Source organism: Salvelinus namaycush, chromosome 41, assembly GCF_016432855.1.
Source record: "Salvelinus namaycush isolate Seneca chromosome 41, SaNama_1.0, whole genome shotgun sequence".
Lineage (NCBI taxonomy): Eukaryota > Metazoa > Chordata > Actinopteri > Salmoniformes > Salmonidae > Salvelinus > Salvelinus namaycush.
In genome coordinates, this window is record NC_052347.1 from 18,559,038 (window position 1) to 18,581,060 (window position 22,023).

General features: G+C 47.1%; 1 protein-coding gene across 4 annotated transcripts; it reads left to right on the forward strand.

Annotated features, from left to right (window-relative positions):
* Positions 1-7,966: 7,966 nt before the first annotated feature.
* LOC120034409 (general transcription factor IIF subunit 1-like) lies at positions 7,967-21,428 on the forward strand. Of its 4 annotated transcripts, none has more exons than XM_038980948.1 (14): positions 7,967-8,141; positions 8,428-8,504; positions 9,741-9,787; positions 11,771-11,843; positions 12,363-12,556; positions 12,767-12,937; positions 13,131-13,339; positions 16,728-16,881; positions 18,965-19,023; positions 19,100-19,225; positions 19,356-19,429; positions 19,929-20,070; positions 20,301-20,481; positions 20,664-21,428. In XM_038980948.1, exons 2-14 carry the CDS (start codon positions 8,493-8,495, stop codon positions 20,866-20,868), a joined length of 1,647 nt encoding a protein of 548 aa, XP_038836876.1. In that variant the 5' UTR covers positions 7,967-8,141; positions 8,428-8,492; the 3' UTR covers positions 20,869-21,428. The 4 variants fall into 4 exon arrangements, with proteins under 4 accessions (XP_038836876.1, XP_038836877.1, XP_038836878.1 ...); XM_038980949.1 differs by having other exon boundaries at positions 19,932-20,070; XM_038980950.1 differs by having other exon boundaries at positions 19,356-19,426.
* Positions 21,429-22,023: the final 595 nt, after the last annotated feature.

A 22,023-nucleotide genomic window follows, 5' to 3' on the forward strand; every position in this document is an offset into this window, starting at 1 on the left:
GTGGGACGCCCTGTAATCTACTTCTACACATGGCAGACGACCACATCGCATAGAAACGACTAGTTCCTGCAAAGATGTTTGGAACTGTAAGATATCTGGCTGCTAAAATGTCAAGGGAACTCCTTGGTGCAAAACATGGATTTCATATCTTTCTGGATCTTCTCTGGCTTTTGGAGAACAACCTGGACACGGACGTTTATCAGATACACTTTTTACAGAACCGGGAAAGAAAAAAGTATCGGCAAGAACAGATTAGTTGAATTTACCAATTTAATGAAGGATAGGAAAATTACCTTTTACATTGCAGAACCAGTTTACTGGCTGTAACTGAGAGGATTCGATTAAGCTGCCAAGGGTTGCACCGGGCTATGGTCCGTGACATGAATAGGCAAAAGAGGTGAGGGAGGAGCGGCCTTCTTAAATCTAACAGTAATCAGCGCTGCCCGGTAATCTGTGCTGCCCATATTGTGGACAAGGCTGCATGGTGCATCGTTCTGAAACAAACAACAAGTCTTATCCATAAAGTATATGTTTGAATTTTCAAACTACTTTTAGGCCTACTTAGGAAGACAGATAAAGAAGATATGCGTTTTTATCACGAGAGCAAACACTTTTAGATGTGAAAACACTGAATCCTACTGATTACTCCACGTGCTTAACCTACGCCACTTTTGTTTTGAACACTTCTGGACTTCGCTGTCGGCCAGAACGGGACAGCCAGAACGCAGTCGGCCAGAACGGGGCAGCCGGAACGCCGTCGGCCAGAACGGGGCAGCCAGAACGCCGTCGGCCAGAACGGGGCAGCCAGAACGCCGTCGGCCAGAACGGGGCAGCCAGAACGCCGTCGGCCAGAACGGGGCAGCCAGAACGCCGTCGGCCAGAACGCCGTCGGCCAGAACGGGGCAGCCAGAACGCAGTCGGCCAGAACGGGGCAGCCAGAACGCCGTCGGCCAGAACGGGGCAGCCAGAACGCCGTCGGCCAGAACGGGGCAGCCAGAACGCCGTCGGCCAGAACGGGGCAGCCAGAACGCCGTCGGCCAGAACGGGGCAGCCAGAACGCCGTCGGACAGAACGGGGCAGCCAGAACGCCGTCGGCCAGAACGGGGCAGCCAGGACGCCGTCGGCCAGAACGGGGCAGCCAGAACGCCGTCGGACAGAACGGGGCAGCCAGAACGCCGTCGGCCAGAACGGGGCAGCCAGGACGCCGTCGGCCAGAACGGGGCAGCCAGAACGCCGTCGGACAGAACGGGGCAGCCAGAACGCCGTCGGCCAGAACGGGGCAGCCAGAACGCCGTCGGCCAGAACGAGGCAGCCAGAACGCCGTCGGACAAAACGGGGCAGCCAGAACGCCGTCGGCCAGAACGGGGCAGCCAGAACGCCGTCGGCCAGAACGGGGCAGCCAGAACGCTGTCGGACAGAACGGGGCAGCCGGCTCACTTCCCCTGCTAAATATATAGGCCTATCAGCTGTAATTTATTTGTGGTTAATATTCCCTATCATTTCGCAGTCATCTAGAACGTTGGCTACAGAATTGTTAATGGTATGTGGGGTGCTCCAAACCTGTTACAGCCTGGCTAATTGAAAGCAAGACATTTTTCAATGAACCTGTTCTTGTCGATACTTTCTTTGTTCTTGATTCTGTAAAGTGTAATTATAAATGTCCGTGTCCAGTTGCAGGTAGTTCTCCAAAAGTTAGAGAACATTCAGAAATATATTTAATCTATGTTTTGTATCAAGTGAGAAATGCCTCTTGCATGTGTGTAGATCTTTGTTTTGGTAGCACTGTGGGACGCCCTGTAATCTACTTCTACACATGGCAGACGACCACATCGCATAGAAACGACTAGTTCCTGCAAAGATGTTTGGAACTGTAAGATATCTGGCTGCTAAAATGTCAAGGGAACTCCTTGGTGCAAAACATGGATTTCATATCTTTCTGGATCTTCTCTGGCTTTTGGAGAACAACCTGGACACGGACGTTTATCAGATACACTTTTTACAGAACCGGGAAAGAAAAAAGTATCGGCAAGAACAGATTAGTTGAATTTACCAATTTAATGAAGGATAGGAAAATTACCTTTTACATTGCAGAACCAGTTTACTGGCTGTAACTGAGAAGATTCGATTAAGCTGCCAAGGGTTGCACCGGGCTATGGTCCGTGACATGAATAGGCAAAAGAGGTGAGAGAGTAGCGGCCTTCTTAAATCTAACAGTAATCAGCGCTGCCCGGTAATCTGTGCTGCCCATATTGTGGACAAGGCTGCATGGTGCATCGTTCTGAAACAAACAAGTCTTATCCATAAAGTATATGTTTGAATTTTCAAACTACTTTTAGGCCTACTTAGGAAGACAGATAAAGAAGATATGTGTTTTTATCACGAGAGCAAACACTTTTAGATGTGAAAACACTGAATCCTACTGATTACTCCACGTGCTTAACCTACGCCACTTTTGTTTTGAACACTTCTGGACTTCGCTGTCGGCCAGAACGGGACAGCCAGAACGCAGTCGGCCAGAACGGGGCAGCCGGAACGCCGTCGGCCAGAACGGGGCAGCCAGAACGCCGTCGGCCAGAACGGGGCAGCCAGAACGCCGTCGGCCAGAACGGGGCAGCCAGAACGCCGTCGGCCAGAACGGGGCAGCCAGAACGCCGTCGGCCAGAACGCCGTCGGCCAGAACGGGGCAGCCAGAACGCAGTCGGCCAGAACGGGGCAGCCAGAACGCCGTCGGCCAGAACGGGGCAGCCAGAACGCCGTCGGCCAGAACGGGGCAGCCAGAACGCCGTCGGCCAGAACGGGGCAGCCAGAACGCCGTCGGCCAGAACGGGGCAGCCAGAACGCCGTCGGACAGAACGGGGCAGCCAGAACGCCGTCGGCCAGAACGGGGCAGCCAGGACGCCGTCGGCCAGAACGGGGCAGCCAGAACGCCGTCGGACAGAACGGGGCAGCCAGAACGCCGTCGGCCAGAACGGGGCAGCCAGGACGCCGTCGGCCAGAACGGGGCAGCCAGAACGCCGTCGGACAGAACGGGGCAGCCAGAACGCCGTCGGCCAGAACGGGGCAGCCAGAACGCCGTCGGCCAGAACGAGGCAGCCAGAACGCCGTCGGACAAAACGGGGCAGCCAGAACGCCGTCGGCCAGAACGGGGCAGCCAGAACGCCGTCGGCCAGAACGGGGCAGCCAGAACGCTGTCGGACAGAACGGGGCAGCCGGCTCACTTCCCCTGCTAAATATATAGGCCTATCAGCTGTAATTTATTTGTGGTTAATATTCCCTATCATTTCGCAGTCATCTAGAACGTTGGCTACAGAATTGTTAATGGTATGTGGGGTGCTCCAAACCTGTTACAGCCTGGCTAATTGAAAGCAAGACATTTTTCAATGAACCTGTTCTTGTCGATACTTTCTTTGTTCTTGATTCTGTAAAGTGTAATTATAAATGTCCGTGTCCAGTTGCAGGTAGTTCTCCAAAAGTTAGAGAACATTCAGAAATATATTTAATCTATGTTTTGTATCAAGTGAGAAATGCCTCTTGCATGTGTGTAGATCTTTGTTTTGGTAGCACTGTGGGACGCCCTGTAATCTACTTCTACACATGGCAGACGACCACATCGCATAGAAACGACTAGTTCCTGCAAAGATGTTTGGAACTGTAAGATATCTGGCTGCTAAAATGTCAAGGGAACTCCTTGGTGCAAAACATGGATTTCATATCTTTCTGGATCTTCTCTGGCTTTTGGAGAACAACCTGGACACGGACGTTTATCAGATACACTTTTTACAGAACCGGGAAAGAAAAAAGTATCGGCAAGAACAGATTAGTTGAATTTACCAATTTAATGAAGGATAGGAAAATTACCTTTTACATTGCAGAACCAGTTTACTGGCTGTAACTGAGAAGATTCGATTAAGCTGCCAAGGGTTGCACCGGGCTATGGTCCGTGACATGAATAGGCAAAAGAGGTGAGAGAGTAGCGGCCTTCTTAAATCTAACAGTAATCAGCGCTGCCCGGTAATCTGTGCTGCCCATATTGTGGACAAGGCTGCATGGTGCATCGTTCTGAAACAAACAAGTCTTATCCATAAAGTATATGTTTGAATTTTCAAACTACTTTTAGGCCTACTTAGGAAGACAGATAAAGAAGATATGTGTTTTTATCACGAGAGCAAACACTTTTAGATGTGAAAACACTGAATCCTACTGATTACTCCACGTGCTTAACCTACGCCACTTTTGTTTTGAACACTTCTGGACTTCGCTGTCGGCCAGAACGGGACAGCCAGAACGCAGTCGGCCAGAACGGGGCAGCCGGAACGCCGTCGGCCAGAACGGGGCAGCCAGAACGCCGTCGGCCAGAACGGGGCAGCCAGAACGCCGTCGGCCAGAACGGGGCAGCCAGAACGCCGTCGGCCAGAACGGGGCAGCCAGAACGCCGTCGGCCAGAACGCCGTCGGCCAGAACGGGGCAGCCAGAACGCAGTCGGCCAGAACGGGGCAGCCAGAACGCCGTCGGACAGAACGGGGCAGCCAGAACGCCGTCGGCCAGAACGGGGCAGCCAGAACGCCGTCGGCCAGAACGGGGCAGCCAGAACGCCGTCGGCCAGAACGGGGCAGCCAGAACGCCGTCGGACAGAACGGGGCAGCCAGAACGCCGTCGGCCAGAACGGGGCAGCCAGAACGCCGTCGGCCAGAACGGGGCAGCCAGAACGCCGTCGGCCAGAACGCCGTCGGCCAGAACGGGGCAGCCAGAACGCAGTCGGCCAGAACGGGGCAGCCAGAACGCCGTCGGACAGAACGGGGCAGCCAGAACGCCGTCGGCCAGAACGGGGCAGCCAGAACGCCGTCGGCCAGAACGGGGCAGCCAGAACGCCGTCGGCCAGAACGGGGCAGCCAGAACGCCGTCGGACAGAACGGGGCAGCCAGAACGCCGTCGGCCAGAATGGGGCAGCCAGGACGCCGTCGGCCAGAACGGGGCAGCCAGAACGCCGTCGGACAGAACGGGGCAGCCAGAACGCCGTCGGCCAGAACGGGGCAGCCAGGACGCCGTCGGCCAGAACGGGGCAGCCAGAACGCCGTCGGACAGAACGGGGCAGCCAGAACGCCGTCGGCCAGAACGGGGCAGCCAGAACGCCGTCGGCCAGAACGAGGCAGCCAGAACGCCGTCGGACAGAACGGGGCAGCCAGAACGCCGTCGGCCAGAACGGGGCAGCCAGAACGCCGTCGGCCAGAACGGGGCAGCCAGAACGCTGTCGGACAGAACGGGGCAGCCGGCTCACTTCAGGGAGGCATCCTTGTTCCAAAAGGAATGCAATCACTTTTCACCCGGTGCAAACTCCGCCCACTCTTAATTTAATCCCCTCATTGTAATTTAGGAGGCTAATGGTTTGATCCTGGGCGGGGCCCTTTGAGGCCAATTTGTTGATTTGAGACTGCACTTGCCTTACCTGTGTCTGTTCAGCTATGCACAGGCTTCTTCTATTTGTGCTCAGTGTATCGTCAATGTAGTAAATCTTCTAAGACTATTTGATTGACATGTTGTATTATATGGCGCCTTCACCGATGAATCACTAAGACCCGTAGCTATAATCTAGTAAATATTTGAGCACTTCAACCTGCCTTGAATCTTGTTGAGTCTCTGTCCGTATGACTGCTAAGGTCTTTCTACAGAATACTTGAAGCTTAATTAAAATTTGCGGCAAGATTAAAGAGGAGCTCATAAAAGATTAGTGCATATCACAGGTCCTTACGTTATGTTTTAATTCATTTGAGGAATTTACACAATTTACCATTTGTCAAATAAAATCACAGATTCTCAAAGTTTTGGATACTGTGAAAATCCCTTGCTGCCACTTAGACTCCCCTTGCAGGTTTCAGAAGTGTGTGTGCACATCAGGGCAGTGTTTTTTTAAACAAAGAAAGTCTGTAAACATTGCTGCTGAGCTTGAAGACAGGCAGGGTTAGACCTTGATTTCTATCTCACCTGTTGACCAATGATGGTTCTCAGAGAACACACCTTAGCTCAGTAGGCTGATATTGCATCAATTACAGCCATGTTACCCAACTAATCTTTCAACATGCAGTTAGTGATACCTATATTAAACTACCCAGACAGTTATACCAGTTATCACAGACATGTGAGAAGGGGGGATGGGTTGGGGAAGCCTTTTTTTGTTAATTTCCCTTACATACAGAATATAAAAAAAACTGTTGATGCTGTCCTCTGTCTCTGTATGCATTTCTCTGATACATGTAACTCCCTTCTGAAAAAATTACAATCTTATTCAAAAGCTGGTCATACAAAAAAGGGATAAAACCATGCTGATGGAGCGATACTGTGGACGGACTAGACAGAACGAAGACAGAAAGAAGAAGTAGAACCTAGAAAGAAGTAAAATAGTGCGTCATTACTCACTGTTTTGCCTATGCTGTCAATTTGTCTTGTAAAGCTGGGCATGCTCTGTTGCATCTGATGATCTCTATGTAAATACAGCACACTGACAAGACAAATGGAAAATATAGAAACCAAGAACAAAAACATGTTTTTCAACTCCCTGTGTTCATATAAATAAGATTAGAGAAGGTAAATCGCAGCTGTCTTTGTGCAAACCTGGTTTTATTTGTACATGTATTTTCTACCATTATCTGCAGTCCTCTCTCAACATGCTTTCAGGGGTTTAGGGCGGTTCATTTGAGTGATGACTGAGGCCAAATCAAAGATACCATGTAAAGCCCGCTTATGTCAAGTCTCTGAGTTTACATTTGTATACTAGTCTATAGTGTTTTTTGGTTATTTGCTTCTTGATATTTCTGTAAATAGTATAGTATTCCCTTCCTTATTCTGAATTTCCAATAATTACAACAAAAAAATGTTAGATGAGCATTTCCCAGTCCAGGGGCCTCATTTATCAAAGGTGCATGCACACAAAAAACTCTAAACCTAAGGTGCATTCAGTTCACTTGAACGTTTGCTAAGTTGCGGAACGGTTTGTACTGAACGACACATTTACCCAACACGTTCTTTTTTGTATGTTATTGAACAGACTTTGAGGTACTTTTGCTCCCGTTTGGTGGGTGTGGCGAGGTGTGGCTTGAAACAATGAGTGACCTATTTAAAGGGCGGTGGCCATGCTGACTGCGTTCCCCAATCCACAACCCAACCCCTTCCCGTTTTTCAACTGGTCGTTCAGTACAGCACTGTTTGCGTTCAATTAAACATTCCAGAACGTAAAGACTTACTGAACACAGGGTTGCACAAGTATAGAATGGCTGTAATTTATCAATGAAAATGTGTATATATTGCGCGATACAGTTTGATAAATAAAAATAATTTGTTGGTAAGTAACTGAGTCTTGGCAAATATGCAGCAAGGTAGAATCACAGCAGCCTACTGTAGATGGTCTCTCAACTGTTGACAACCAGATGTTTTCAATCATGATTCGTCACCAAGGATTTAAAGTAATTGTCCAGTGAAAATCTCACGTTTAAAAGTCAATTTCTGTTAACTCGTACGCAAATAATGTTGACCCGTTATACTCGTACTTGTGGCCAACGCATTAATTGGAGAAAAAAAACCACTTCAAAAATCACACCTCAAACGTTTATTTCAAACAGATGTTTAAAATATGCTTGTTATTTCCTCACAGAGGATGATGTCATCTACCTGCAATAATTATACTTTTTTAGAAGTAATTGTAATTAATTATTGGTCATATTTCATTGATATCTGGACACTGGACAGTTGTTTTAATAATAGCATATTATTTTGTTTCGCAGCACGTGCCTATGGCACCTATCTACTAAGAACTAACTGCTGTTTGACTTTGTTTTCCGGCCGACCATTATTCTTGACGGAACGGTATGCGGCACGACTTGTCATGTGTTAGTGTTATTTTAGATCCTTAGGACGTCCTTTCCGAAATAAAGGAAAGGGTTTATGGTTAGGTTTAGGGTAGGGACGTCCCAAGGATACCAGATAGCAATAATCCAAGACAAATATTTAACTAACGACTGCATGAGTAACGTTAGCTACCAGATATATGTGCTAGATACATACTAATATGAAATGTTATCCAATACTTACGTTTGATTACATATACAGCATAAAATATAGCATTATCTTTTTGTTTCGCACATTTTGAAGAGGTAGGTTGACTGGGTCAATATATTTATTGAGTGTCTTAGCCTACTGGTAACTAGCTACAGACTAACGTACAGTAAGTAGTAACTTAGCTCTATCAGAGGAAGAGGCGAAGCCTTTAATAATATCCTAAATCTATGGCTCAATAGCTAACGTTAGTACATAAATGACCACAAACAACTGCCTTATGATGAGTAATTTCTGCATATGCTGAGACCGAAGTCAGTTAAGCATGTCCTATAGTTTTCTATCTAGCTATGAACTGAATGAAATGTCGTTATATTTCAACAGGTGATCACTTACAGGTGACTGCTTGACTAAGAATAGGGGCATACTGCCTCTGTATACAGTCGACCATGGCGTCACTGGTAAGTCTTGGGTGTATGGTTTACTTGTGGGGTCAACATGACAGTATCAGTCTATTGCTCAACACATTTGCTTCATCTGTTGCTTGCTTATATGGAGATGGTCCCCCCTTTGCTGTTATAGCAGCCTCCACTGTTCTGGGAAATCTTTCCACTAGATGTTGGAACATTGCTGCAGGGATTTGCTTCCATTCTGAATTCAGCCACAAAAACATTAGTGAGGTCGGGCATTGATGTTGGACATTTAGGCCTGGCTCGCAGTCGTCATTTCAATTCATCCTAAAGGTGTTCGATCGGGTTGAGGTCAGGGCTCTATGCAGGCCAGTCAAGTTCTTCCATCGATCTCGACAAACCATTTCTGTATGGACCTTGTTTTGTACACGGGGGCATTGTCATGCTGAAACAGGAAAGGGACTTCCCCAAACTCTTGCCACAAAGTTGGAAGCGCAGAATCGTCTAGAATGTCAATGTCTGCTGTAGCGTTAAGATTTCCTTTACCGAAACTAAGGAGCCTAGCCCAAACATGAAAAACAGCCCCGGACCATTATTCCTCCTCCACCAAACTTTACAGTTGGCACTATGCATTGGGGCAGGTAGTGTTCTCCTGGCATCCGCCAAACCCAGATTCGCCCGTTAGACTGCCAGATAGTGAAGCGTGATTCATCACTCCAGAGAACGCATTTCCACTGCTCCAGAGTCCAATGGCGGAAAGCTTCACACCACTTCAGCCGACGCTTGGCATTGTGATTTTAGGCTTGTGTGCGGCTGATCGACCATGGAAACCCATTACATGAAGCTCTGGACAAACAGTTATTGTACTACGTTGCTTCCAGAGGCAGTTTGGAACTTGGTAGTGAGTGTTGCAACTGAGGACAGACGATCTTTACAAGCTTCGGTACTCGGCGGTCCCGTTCTGTGAGCTTGTGTGGCCTACCACTGCGGCTGATCCGTTGTTGCTCCTAAATGTTTCCACTTCACAATAACAGCAGTTAGAGTTGACCGGGGCAGCTCTAACGGCAGAAATGTATCGAACTGACTAGTTGGAAAGGTGGCATCCTTTGATGGTGCCAATTTGAAAATCACTGAGCTCTTCACTAAGGGCATTCTACTGCCAATGTTTGTCTATTGAGATTGCATGTCTGTGCTCAATTTTTATACACCTGCCAGCAACAAGTGTGGCTGAAATAGCCGAGTCCACTTTTGTATATGTAGTGTAGCAAACTGTGTGTGTTTTTACAGGGTGGCAGCAGTTCCTCTTCTACAGAGTACATAGTCCGGGTCCCCAAGTAAGTACTATCCGAGGCCTACAGCCATTGGGTTCTCATTTAACATTTGACCACAGCTTGGCCAATGTGTACAACATTCCCGACATTAATATTAACCGTTAATAATCATTGCATGCAATACGGTTTTGGAAACCTCACTCTACTTTCATATCACCACAAAATAATTTTTCAAGTGCAAAAGACACTTAACATGCATAATTTTAACACGGATTCCCACAGAGTTTTTTTGCGTTGCACATTTACCTGAACTATCTGAACTACAACACTTCCTGAGCTAATGGCAAAGCGGAGTGAACACATAAAAAAACATCTCAAACAAAAACCTCAGTTGATATCTGTGGTAAAACAGCTAACTCTCCCTAAGTGTATCGTCTGTATTTGTAGTGTTCCAAGCAGGACATAACATTTACTTTTTGGTTCACCAGCCACTGTGTCAGGTAGATTTAAAAAATCCACCAGCCACTCAGATTTTTACATTACAGCATTAATCTAAAATAGATTAAATTCTATTTTTTTCCTTCTCAATCTACATACAATAGTTTATAATGTCAAAGCAAAAACAGGTTTTTAGACATTTCTGCACATTTTATTAAAAAAATATAAATAGATCCCTTATTTAATTAAGTATTCAGAGCCTTTGCTATGAGACCCTAAAAATGAGCTCTGGTGCATCCTGTTTCCATTCATCATCCTTGAGATGTTTTTACAACTTGATTGAAGTCCACCTGTGGTAAATTCAACTGATTGGACATGATTTGGAAAGGCACACACCTGTCTATATAAGGTCCCACAGTTGACAGTGCATGTCAGAGCAAAAACCAAGCCATGAGGTCGGAGGAATTGCCGTAGATCTCTGAGACAGGATTGTGTCGAGGCACAGATCTGGGAAGGGTACCAAAACATATCTGCAGCATTGAATGTTCCCAAGAACACATTGGCCTCCATCATTCTTAAATGGAAGAAGTTTGGAACCACCAAGACTCTTCCTAGAGCTGTTTGCCTGGCCAAACTGAGCAATCGGGGGAGAAGGGCCTTGGTCAGGGAGGTGGTCAAGAACCCAATGGTCACTCTGACAGAGCTCCACAGTTCCTCTGTGGAGATGGGAGAACCTTCCAGAAGGACAACAATCTCTGCAGCACTCCACCAATCAGGCATTTATGGTAGAGTAGCCAGACAGAAGCCAGTCCTCAGTAAAAGCCCCATGAAAGCCTAAAGGACTTTCAAACCATGAGAAATAATATTATCTGGTCTGATGAAACCACGATTGAACTCTTTGGCCTGAATACTAAGCGTCACGTCTGGAGGAAACCGGCATCATCCCTAAGGTGAAACATGGTGGCAGCATCATGCTGTGGGAATGTTTTTCAGCGGCAGGTTTTGGGAGACTAGTCAGGATTGAGCACAGAGAGATCCTTGACGATAACCTGCTCCAGAGCACTCAGGACCTCAGACTGGGGCGAAGGTTCACCTTCCAACAGGACAACAACCCTAAGCCCACAGCCAAGCCAACGCAGGAGTGGCTTTGGGACAAATCTCTGAGTATCCTTAAGTGGCCCAGCCAGAGCCCGGACTTGAACCCAATCGAACATCCTCTGGAGAGACCTGAAAATAGCTGTGCAGCGACGCTTCCCATCTAACCTGACAGAGCTTGAGAGGATCTGCAGACAAGAATGGGAGCGTCACACCCAAGAAGACTCAAGGCTGTAATCGCTGCCAAAGGTGCTTCAACAAAATACTGAGTAAAGGGTCTGAATACTTACTTACTTTCAGTTTGTTCTTTTTTTTACATTCTAAAAACCTGTTTTTGCTTTGTCATTATGGAGTGTAGATTGGGGGGGGGGGGGGTTAATCCATTGTAGAATAAGAGACGAAATGTGGAAAAAGTCAAGGGGTCTGAATACTTTCTGAATGTACTGTACATGATGTGGTATCTACATGAATCATAGCATAGCTTACACCACTAACCTGTGTGTGTGTGTGTAGGAACACCAGTAAGAAGTACAGCATCATGGCCTTTAACTCTGGGGACAAAGTCAACTGCTCCTCCTGGACCCAGGTATGCAGGCCAACTCTCTGGGAAACTCCCTCTCATTACAACTTTCCTCAATAGGCTTCTAGAACACTCAATGATTCTCTCCCTGTGTCTCTCCTTCGTTCTCTCCCTCCCTGTCTCTCTCTCTCTCCCTGTCTCTCTCTCTCTCTCTCTCCCTGTCTCTCTCTCTCTCTCCCTGTCTCTCTCTCTCCCTGTCTGTCTCTCTCCCTCCCTGTCTGTCTCTCTCCCTCCCTGTCTGTCTCTCTCCCTCCCTGTCTGTCTCTCTCCCTCCCTGTCTGTCTCTCTCCCTCCCTGTCTGTCTCTCTCCCTCCCTGTCTGTCTGTCTCTCTCCCTCCCTGTCTCTCTCTCTCCCTCCCCGTCTCTCTCTCTCTCCCTCCCCGTCTCTCTATCGCTCTACCTTCCTCTCCTCCCCTTCTATTATTTATGTTACCTTCTACACTTCTCCTCTCCCTTCTCCTCTCCCATTGTCCCATCTGTCTCACGCTCTGTCTTCTCTCCTCCCTCCTTTACCCCTCCCCTCAGGCTCGTATGGAGCGGGACATGAGTAACAGGAGGATGTATGGTGTGGAGGAGACTGAGGAGGGGGCGGCAGGCAGTGAGTTTGGGAAGAAGCAGAGGGAGGAGGCACGCAGGAAGAAGTTTGGAATCGTCACCAGGGAGTTCAAGGTGGAGGACCAACCCTGGATCCTCAAGGTCAACGGCAAGGCAGGGAAGAGGTGAGGCAGACACACACACACACACACACAATGGCAAAGCAGGGAGGAGGTAGGCTACACACAGGCCTTGAGCTTACCTTTACTTAGCTTTGGTTCTCTCACATACTTACCAAGCCATCCTTTGTCTTTCTGTCGATCCGAGGGCAAGGAAGAACTCCCATATAGCCTGAACTATCCTTTTATATCAACATGTTTCTCTCTCTGTTTCAGGTTCAAGGGTACGAAGAAAGGGGGCGTAACAGAGAATGCGTCCTACTACATCTTTACCCAGTGTCCCGACGGGGCCTTTGAGGCCTTCCCCGTCAACGGTTGGTACAACTTCGTGCCCCAGGCCAAACACCGCACGCTAACCGCCGAGGAGGCAGAGGAGGAGTGGGGCAGGTGAGGAGAGGGGGAGGGGAGACAGGTGTGGGGGAGAGAGACAGGAGAAGGGGAAATACTGAGGGAAAGAATAAAGATAGGGGGTGCAAATTCACCCCTCAGGTAAAAACACTAGGGGGTAGATGTGGGGTAGGAGAGTAGAGAGAAAATGTGATGCTGACTCTCAAACACACACTTCCTCCCCCCCTCTCAGGAGGAACAAGGTGGTGAACCACTTCAGCATCATGCTCCAGAGGCGCCTGCGGGAGCAGGAGAGAGGCCCGGACGATGACGACGAGGAGGGCGAGAAGGGGGGGAAGAAGAAAAAGAAGAAAGGAGGAAGAGGAGGGGACCTGCGCATCCATGACCTGGAGGATGACCTGGAGCTGAGCAGTGATGAGAGTGACAGCAGTGGAGGAGAAGGTAAGGAGAGAAGAGAGCTAAGAAGTGACGAGCAACAGTGGCGTGTGAGAAGGTTTGGGCTTTTTTTCGATTAATCTTTCCTCGATTCATTGCATCCTCTCGTCTGGACCTTCTCCTCCAATACAGTTGAGAAGGAGGCGAGGAGATGGGATGTGAGGAGTCACAGAAAGATCAACTGAGATGGAGTAGAGGAAAGTGACAGCAGCTTCTGTGGAGATGAGGGAGGGAGGAGAGAAGGATGTAGGGAGGGATGGAGAGAGGAGAGAAGGATGAAGGGTGGAAGGAGGAGAGAATGATGGAGGGAGGGCGGAGAGAATGATGGAGGGAGGGCGGAGAGAAGGATGGAGGGAGGGAGGAGAGAAGGATGGAGGGAGGGCGGAGAGAAGGATGGAGGGAGGGCGGAGAGAAGGATGGAGGGAGGGCGGAGAGAAGGATGGAGGGAGGTGAGAGGGAGGGAGGGAGGAGGGAGGGAGGGAGGTGAGAGGGATGGATGGATGGAGGGTGATAGAAGGATGGATGGATGGAGGGTGATAGAAGGATGGATGGATGGAGGGAGGGAGGGCGGAGAGAAGGAGGGAGGGCGGAGAGAAGGAGGGAGGGGGGAGAGAAGGAGGGAGGGAGGAGAGAAGGATGGAGGGAGGGAGAGAGGGAGGTGAGCCCAGTAATGATGAGAATGAAGGCAGAGTAGAAAGAGGCATGGGAGTCATTCAACCTCAAAAAGCACAAGAAAGGATTTGGACACCCACCAATCAGATTGATCTGAAATGGTACCTGCAGTTAGAAACAGATCAGATTAGCATTTCTTGAACATTATTTTTCTGAAAGACAATTAGAACAAAAATTGAAAGCTAGTTGATTGCACCCAAATTGGCCATTTAAATTGATAGGATTCATATAATATTCAATAAATATAGTTCCCAACATCCGATATGGACCAAACTTCTTCTTATCAATGATTAAGACGTGAGGAATCCAAACAAATGGTGTAAAGCCACCACAGACCCCTTAGTTGTCTGGACTTCACAGAGATACACACACAAAACACAATGAACACAGACCCCTTAGTTGTCTGGACGTCACAGAGATACACACACAAAACACAATGAACACAGACCCCTTAGTTGTCTGGACTTCACAGAGATACACACACAAAACACAATGAACACAGACCCCTTAGTTGTCTGGACTTCAAAGAGATACACACACAAAACACAATGAACACAGACCCCTTAGTTGTCTGGACTTCACAGAGATACACACACAAAACACAATGAACACAGACCCCTTTAGTTGTCTGGAGTTCACAGAGATACACACACAACACAATGAACACAGACCCCTTAGTTGTCTGGACTTCACAGAGATACACACACAAAACACAATGAACACAGACCCCTTAGTTGTCTGGACGTCACAGAGATACACACACAAAACACAATGAACACAGACCCCTTAGTTGTCTGGACTTCACAGAGATAAATAAACAAACAAAACACAATGAACACAGACCCCTTAGTTGTCTGGACGTCACAGAGATACACACACAAAACACAATGAACACAGACCCCTTAGTTGTCTGGACTTCACAGAGATACACACACAAAACACAATGAACACAGACCCCTTAGTTGTCTGGATGTCACAGAGATACACACACAAAACACAATGAACACAGACCCCTTAGTTGTCTGGACGTCACAGAGATAAATAAACAAATAAAACACAATGAACACAGACCCCTTAGTTGTCTGGACGTCACAGAGATACACACACAAAACACAATGAACACAGACCCCTTAGTTGTCTGGACTTCACAGAGATACACACACAAAACACAATGAACACAGACCCCTTAGTTGTCTGGACTTCACAGAGATACACACACAAAACACAATGAACACAGACCCCTTAGTTGTCTGGACTTCACAGAGATACACACACAAAACACAATGAACACAGACCCCTTAGTTGTCTGGACGTCACAGAGATACACACACAAAACACAATGAACACAGACCCCTTAGTTGTCTGGACGTCACAGAGATAAATAAACAAATAAAACACAATGAACACAGACCCCTTAGTTGTCTGGACGTCACAGAGATACACACACAAAACACAATGAACACAGACCCCTTAGTTGTCTGGACTTCACAGAGATACACACACAAAACACAATGAACACAGACCCCTTAGTTGTCTGGACTTCAAAGAGATACACACACAAAACACAATGAACACAGACCCCTTAGTTGTCTGGACTTCACAGAGATACACACACAAAACACAATGAACACAGACCCCTTAGTTGTCTGGACTTCACAGAGATACACACACAAAACACAATGAACACAGACCCCTTAGTTGTCTGGACTTCAAAGAGATACACACACAACACAATGAACACAGACCCCTTAGTTGTCTGGACTTCACAGAGATACACACACAAAACACAATGAACACAGACCCCTTAGTTGTCTGGATGTCACAGAGATACACACACAAAACACAATGAACACAGACCCCTTAGTTGTCTGGACGTCACAGAGATAAATAAACAAATAAAACACAATGAACACAGACCCCTTAGTTGTCTGGACGTCACAGAGATACACACACAAAACACAATGAACACAGACCCCTTAGTTGTCTGGACTTCACAGAGATACACACACAAAACACAATGAACACAGACCCCTTAGTTGTCTGGACTTCACAGAGATACACACACAAAACACAATGAACACAGACCCCTTAGTTGTCTGGACTTCACAGAGATACACACACAAAACACAATGAACACAGACCCCTTAGTTGTCTGGACGTCACAGAGATACACACACAAAACACAATGAACACAGACCCCTTAGTTGTCTGGACGTCACAGAGATAAATAAACAAATAAAACACAATGAACACAGACCCCTTAGTTGTCTGGACGTCACAGAGATACACACACAAAACACAATGAACACAGACCCCTTAGTTGTCTGGACTTCACAGAGATACACACACAAAACACAATGAACACAGACCTCTTAGTTGTCTGGACTTCACAGAGATACACACACAAAACACAATGAACACAGATGCAATGTATTTATTTTTTGAAACAAATGTTTTCCATTGTAATTTGTGTAAACAACATGTAGGCTACAGCACAGTGTTTCTGATATATTGCGATATGATATCGATATTTAACAGGAAAAATGCAACCGATATCAATGTGGATTATCCATGTCGGTACTCATCACTAGTATACAGTGTGTATGAACCACATCTCAATGTCTAACAAATAATGGACAGTATATTTTACAACTGTTGAATTGTTAGAAGGTGCATCTCTTTACGTTCTCTCTCTTCTCACCCCCTCTTCTTTTCCTCTCAGATGGAGACAGCAAGCCCAAGAAGAAAGAGGGGGATGTGAAGGGGAAGGGGAAGAAGAAAAAGAAGAAGAGGGGGAGTGACAGCGAGGCTAATGAGGACAGTGACGATGGAGACTTTGAGGGCCTGGAGGTGGACTACATGTCAGATGAGAGCAGGTGAGACACTCACAGATACACACACACATACAGACTCACAGATACACACACAGACTCACAGATACACACACAGACTCACAGATACACACACAGACTCACAGATACACACACAGTCTCACAGATACACACACAGACTCACAGATACACACACACATACAGTGCATTCGGAAAGTATTCAGACCCTTTGACTTTTCGCACATTTTGTTAGGTTACAGCCTTATTCTAAAATGGATTAAATAAATAAAAAAGTCCTCATCAGTCTACACCCAATACCCCATAATGACAAAGCGAAAAGTTTTTTTAGAAATGTTTGCATAATTATTAAATATAAAAAACTGAAATACTTAGTATTCAGAGCCTTTGCTATGAAACTCAAAATTGAGCTCAGGTGCATCCTGTTTCCATTGATCATTTTATTTAACATTTTATTTAACCAGGCAAGTTAGTTAAGAACAAATTCTTATTTACAATGACGGCCTACTCCGGCCAAACCCAGACGATGCTGGGCCAATTGTGCGCCGCCCTATGGGACTCCCAATCACGGCTGGTTGTGATACAGCCCGGAATCGAACCAGGGTCTGTAGTAATGCCTCTAGCACAGAGATGCAGTGCCTTAGACCGGTGCGCCACTCAGGAGCCTCTCAAGAGCCTCTCAAGCTCTGTCAGATTGGATGGGGAGCGTCGCTTCACAGCCATTTTCAGGTCTCCAGAGATGTTCATCCTTGATGTTTCTACAACTTGATTGGAGTCCACCTGTGGTAAATTCAATCAATTGGACATGATTTGGAAAGGCACACGCCTGTCTATGTAAGGTCCCACAGTTGATGGCGCATGTCAGAGCAAATACCAAGCCATGAGGTTGAAGGAATTGTCCTTAGAGCTCCGAGACAGGATTGTGTCGAGGCACAGATTTTGGGAAGGGTACCAAAAAATGTCTGAGGCATTGAATGTCCCCAAGAACAAAGTGACCTCCATCATTCTTAAATGGAATAAGTTTGGAACTACCAAGACTCTTCCTAGAGCTGGCCGCCCGGCCAAACTGAGCAGATCTTGGTCAGGGAGTTGACTAAGAACCCAATGGTCACTCTGAAAGAGCTCTTGAGTTCCTCTGTGGAGTTTACTAAAAGGCACCTAAAGGAATCCCAGACCATGAGAAACAATATTCTCTGGTCTGATGAAACCAAGATTGAACTCTTTGGCCTGAATGCCAAGCGTCACATCTGGAGGAAACCTGGCATCATCCCTACGGTGAAGCATGGTGGTGGCAGCATCATGCGGTGCGGGATGTTTTTCAGCGGCAGGGACTGGGAGACTAGTCTGTATCGAGGGAAAGATGACCTGAGCACAGAGAGATCCTTGATGAAAACCTGCTCCAGAGCGCTCAGGACCTCAGACTGGTGCGACGGTTCAACTTCCAACAGGACAACAACCCTAAGCACACAGCCAAGACGACGCAGGAGTGGCTTCAGGACAAGTCTCTGAATGTCCTTGAGTGGCCCAGCCAAAGCCCGGACTTGAACCCGATCAAACATCTCTGGAGAGACCTGAAATTAGCTGTGAAGTGACGCTCCGCATCCAACCTGACAGAGCTTGAGAGGATCTGCAGAGAAGAATGGGAAACTCCTCAAATACAGGTGTTGTAGCATCATACCCAAGAAGACTTGAGGCTGTAATCGCTGCCAAAGGTGCTTCAACAAAATACTGAGTAAAGGGTCTGAATACATATGTAAATGTGATATTTCAGGAATTTTATTTTATGAAATTTCTAAAAACCTGTTTTTGCTTTGTCATTATGGAGTTTTGTGTAGATTAATGAGGGGGGGAAACGATTTAATCACCCCTTTTGATCCATTTTAGAATAAGACTGTAACGTAATAAAATGTGGAGAAAGTCAAGGGGTCTGAATACTTTCCGAATGCACTGTACACCAGAACTTCTATTGACAGCTGTAGGGTCACACACCAGAGACACTTGTAGAGCCATACACACAAACACTTCCTGCAACCTCTCGTTTATTTTCTCACATCTGTTTCTCTTTCATCCTTTCCTCGCTCTCTCGCTCCTTACTCCCTTGATCCTGCAGTTCAGAGGAAGAGGCCGGCGAAGAGAAGGCCAAGTCCAATAAAGAGGCCGTTCCCAAAGGTCAGAGGGCACCCCCATGGCAACAATACAACGTGTTCATGTGTGTGAATTCTAAGAACTTTAACTCTGTTCACAGGAATCGACGAGGCATCTGAGAGTGAGGAAGAGAGCGAGGAGGAGAAACAGAACGAGGAAGAGGGGAAAGAGGAGGAGGAGGAAGAAGAAGGGAAGAAGACCCCAGTCCAGACGAAGAAGAAGAGAGGTAGCAGTTTTTCTTCTTTAGAATCTTTACTGATCAGGTATCACAAGGAAGTGGCAAGATTGAACCCACGGAAATATACTGTGTTTTTGTTGAAGGGGGCTATTATGTGATAATGTTGTGTGTGTTTCAGACAGCAGCGGTGAGTCAGACACTTCGGAGGACAGCGACATCGATGGAGAGGCAGCCTCCGCTCTCTTCATGGTGGTGTGTGTGTGTGAGAGTGTTAGTTTGTGTGTGGTCCCTTTTGTAGTGCCACTGTTCAATGTCAACCCCGCTTTCCCTGTCTTTCTCGCAGAGATGGAGTCTTGATATCGTGTTCTTGATCTGGGTTACGGTGCCCAAGATCTGGGGCTTTTCTAAAAGTCTTGAACAAGACTCTGGTAGTTGATGAACCTGATACCATATTTTGTAGTTTCTATGTGGCACAAAAGGGGTGACACACCACACAATTCCCAGGGTATCTTGCTTCCCTAGTGTGGCAGCAGTGTGGGCACAAAAACGGGCCTTTTTAACCCTTTGATGTGGTTGGTGTTGGTCTGGCTCTCTATCTTGGTTTTCCGCATTTCAACTGGTCTTGGTGTGATAATGGTCTGCAAACACTGGGTCTTTCTTGGTCTGGATCTTGAGAGGTTGAGTGACTCTCGTGGACTTTGCTCTTGACTACCACTCTTGACATTCCCCATTTCCTCGCTATCCCCCCCAGAAGAAGCGTACTCCTCCTAAGCGCGGTGGTGGGCGTGGCTCTGGAGGCAGCTCCAGGACTGGCAGTCGCCCTGGAACACCGTCCATAGACTCCGCCTCCACCTCCAACACACTCCGAGCCGCCGCTAGCAAACTGGAGCAAGGTACACACACGCATGCACTCACACACACATTTTCACAGATGGGAAATAGATATTTATATTTAATCTTTTCATCTATATTTACATATTCACAGGATCTGAACGTCTTATTTTGTTTGTGGTACCTTAATGTGTGTGTGACCTCAGCACTGCATGCTAACTCTTCTTGATTGAACAATAAAGGGTTGTTAACTGTCTCCGTCACCCTGCTCCCTCCCTCTCTCCCCTCACAGGTAAGAGACATGTGGTGGGTGGTAGCTCTGAGTCTCCAGCTGCCAAGAGGCTGAAGATGGAGTCCAGCAGTACAGCTGTCACCACCCAGAGTCCTGCCCCCTCAGGGAAGAGCACGCCACAGCCCCCCTCAGGGAAGAGCACGCCACAGCCCCCCTCAGGCAAATCAACCCCCAGTTCCAGGTATATTCCTCCTCTTCAATCTCTCCTGTTTGTTCACTTTTCTCACCCTTACCCTCTTTCTAGCTCACACACACTCTCGTTCTGTCTCCCTCTTTTCTCTGTCCTCTCCCACAAGCACTGTCCTCCTTCTTATTCTCTCCCCCTGTTTTTTTTGTCCCACTCTCCATCCTCCCTCTCCACAGTGACGTTCAGCTGACGGAGGAGGCGGTGCGCCGCTACCTGATCCGGAAGCCCATGACCACCAAGGACCTGCTGAAGAAGTTCCAGACCAAGAGGACTGGCCTGAGCAGCGAGCAGACGGTCAACGTCCTGGCCCAGATCCTCAAACGCCTCAACCCCGAGAGGAAGAACGTCAACGACAAGATGCACTTCTACCTCACCGAGTAAACCGGGCTCGTGTTCATTAGGGCATGCGTTTTTAAAATGGAAAATGAGTCCAAGTTCCTCTTTCATGCCCTTTGGTGCCTAATGAACGCGACCCAGGGAGGAGGAGGTGAATAGGAGAGGAAGAGCATGAGATGCTCCTCATTAATTGAGCAGCGGAAGGAGGAGAAGGATAGAACAGGGTCCTTGGAAGAGTGGAATAAGGTAGAAAAGAAAAGTGTTATGCAACTGTGATTTGAGATGCGGTGTAAACTAGCTTCAATATCTGTCTCTAGAAATGGTTTGAAGTCAACTGTACCTGTGGCAGTCCTTTCAGGTCAAATAACTTACTCTTACAAGATAAAGGTTTATCAATGAATTAGGCAGATGTGAAGGTATCAATGAAAACATTCCGTGTAGATCTTGCCTGCCGACTCATCTCCCACCACAAACCACTGGATTCAACAAGACAAGTGTGGGTTATTTTGTACGACTTGCCGTATCTCCCCAGGCCTCTATTTCTCATTTTAGAATGGTCTTTTTTGTTTATTTTCATTTGTAATAAAAACCCTGCTATTGCTGTGGCTGGTCTCCTTGTCATGTTTCTGGTTGGTTTGCATAATTAGAAGCAGAACACTGGACAATGATGTCAAACATCTTAAGGCTTTTCAATGAAGACACACTAATAATCTTTGAGGTTCTGCCAGGAGTCTACTGTGCTTTTCTACTGTACATTGGAAATGAACTTTGCAGCAACTGTTGTGTATGTACTTACTTGGATAAGAGTAGTGTGTACTTCAATGACAGTCTACTGTTGGCCTGTACTACTTCATGCCATGGTGAAGTGGTTGTGTAGTAGAGAAACCATGTTAAGCAGAAGTCATTCCTCATTATTCAGCATGACATGACAGGTGTAGGCTTATTAATGTTACACCTGCTTCTTCCTCTCCTGAGGAAAATGACTTGATGTGCCAAGTAGAGTAAAATATACTGATGGCACATCTGCCCGTTTATTAATGGAGCGATTACTGGCAGATCCCAAATGATCTTGGTCTTGTCACTGTTATCGTCAAACTTTGTAGACATTTGAAACTGTCGTGTGACTCCTAAAAACCTGCTTCTTCCTGTCCTGTTTCTACTATTTATTGATTTTATTTTTTACAGTGAGGTGGAGCGACA

Coding starts and splice junctions, on each gene's coding strand:
- LOC120034409 (XM_038980948.1), top strand. Junction 11,844..12,362: donor ACTGCTCCTCCTGGACCCAG/GTATGCAGGCCA, acceptor CCCTCCCCTCAG/GCTCGTATGGAGCGGGACAT. Junction 19,430..19,928: donor CCTCCGCTCTCTTCATGGTG/GTGTGTGTGTGT, acceptor TATCCCCCCCAG/AAGAAGCGTACTCCTCCTAA.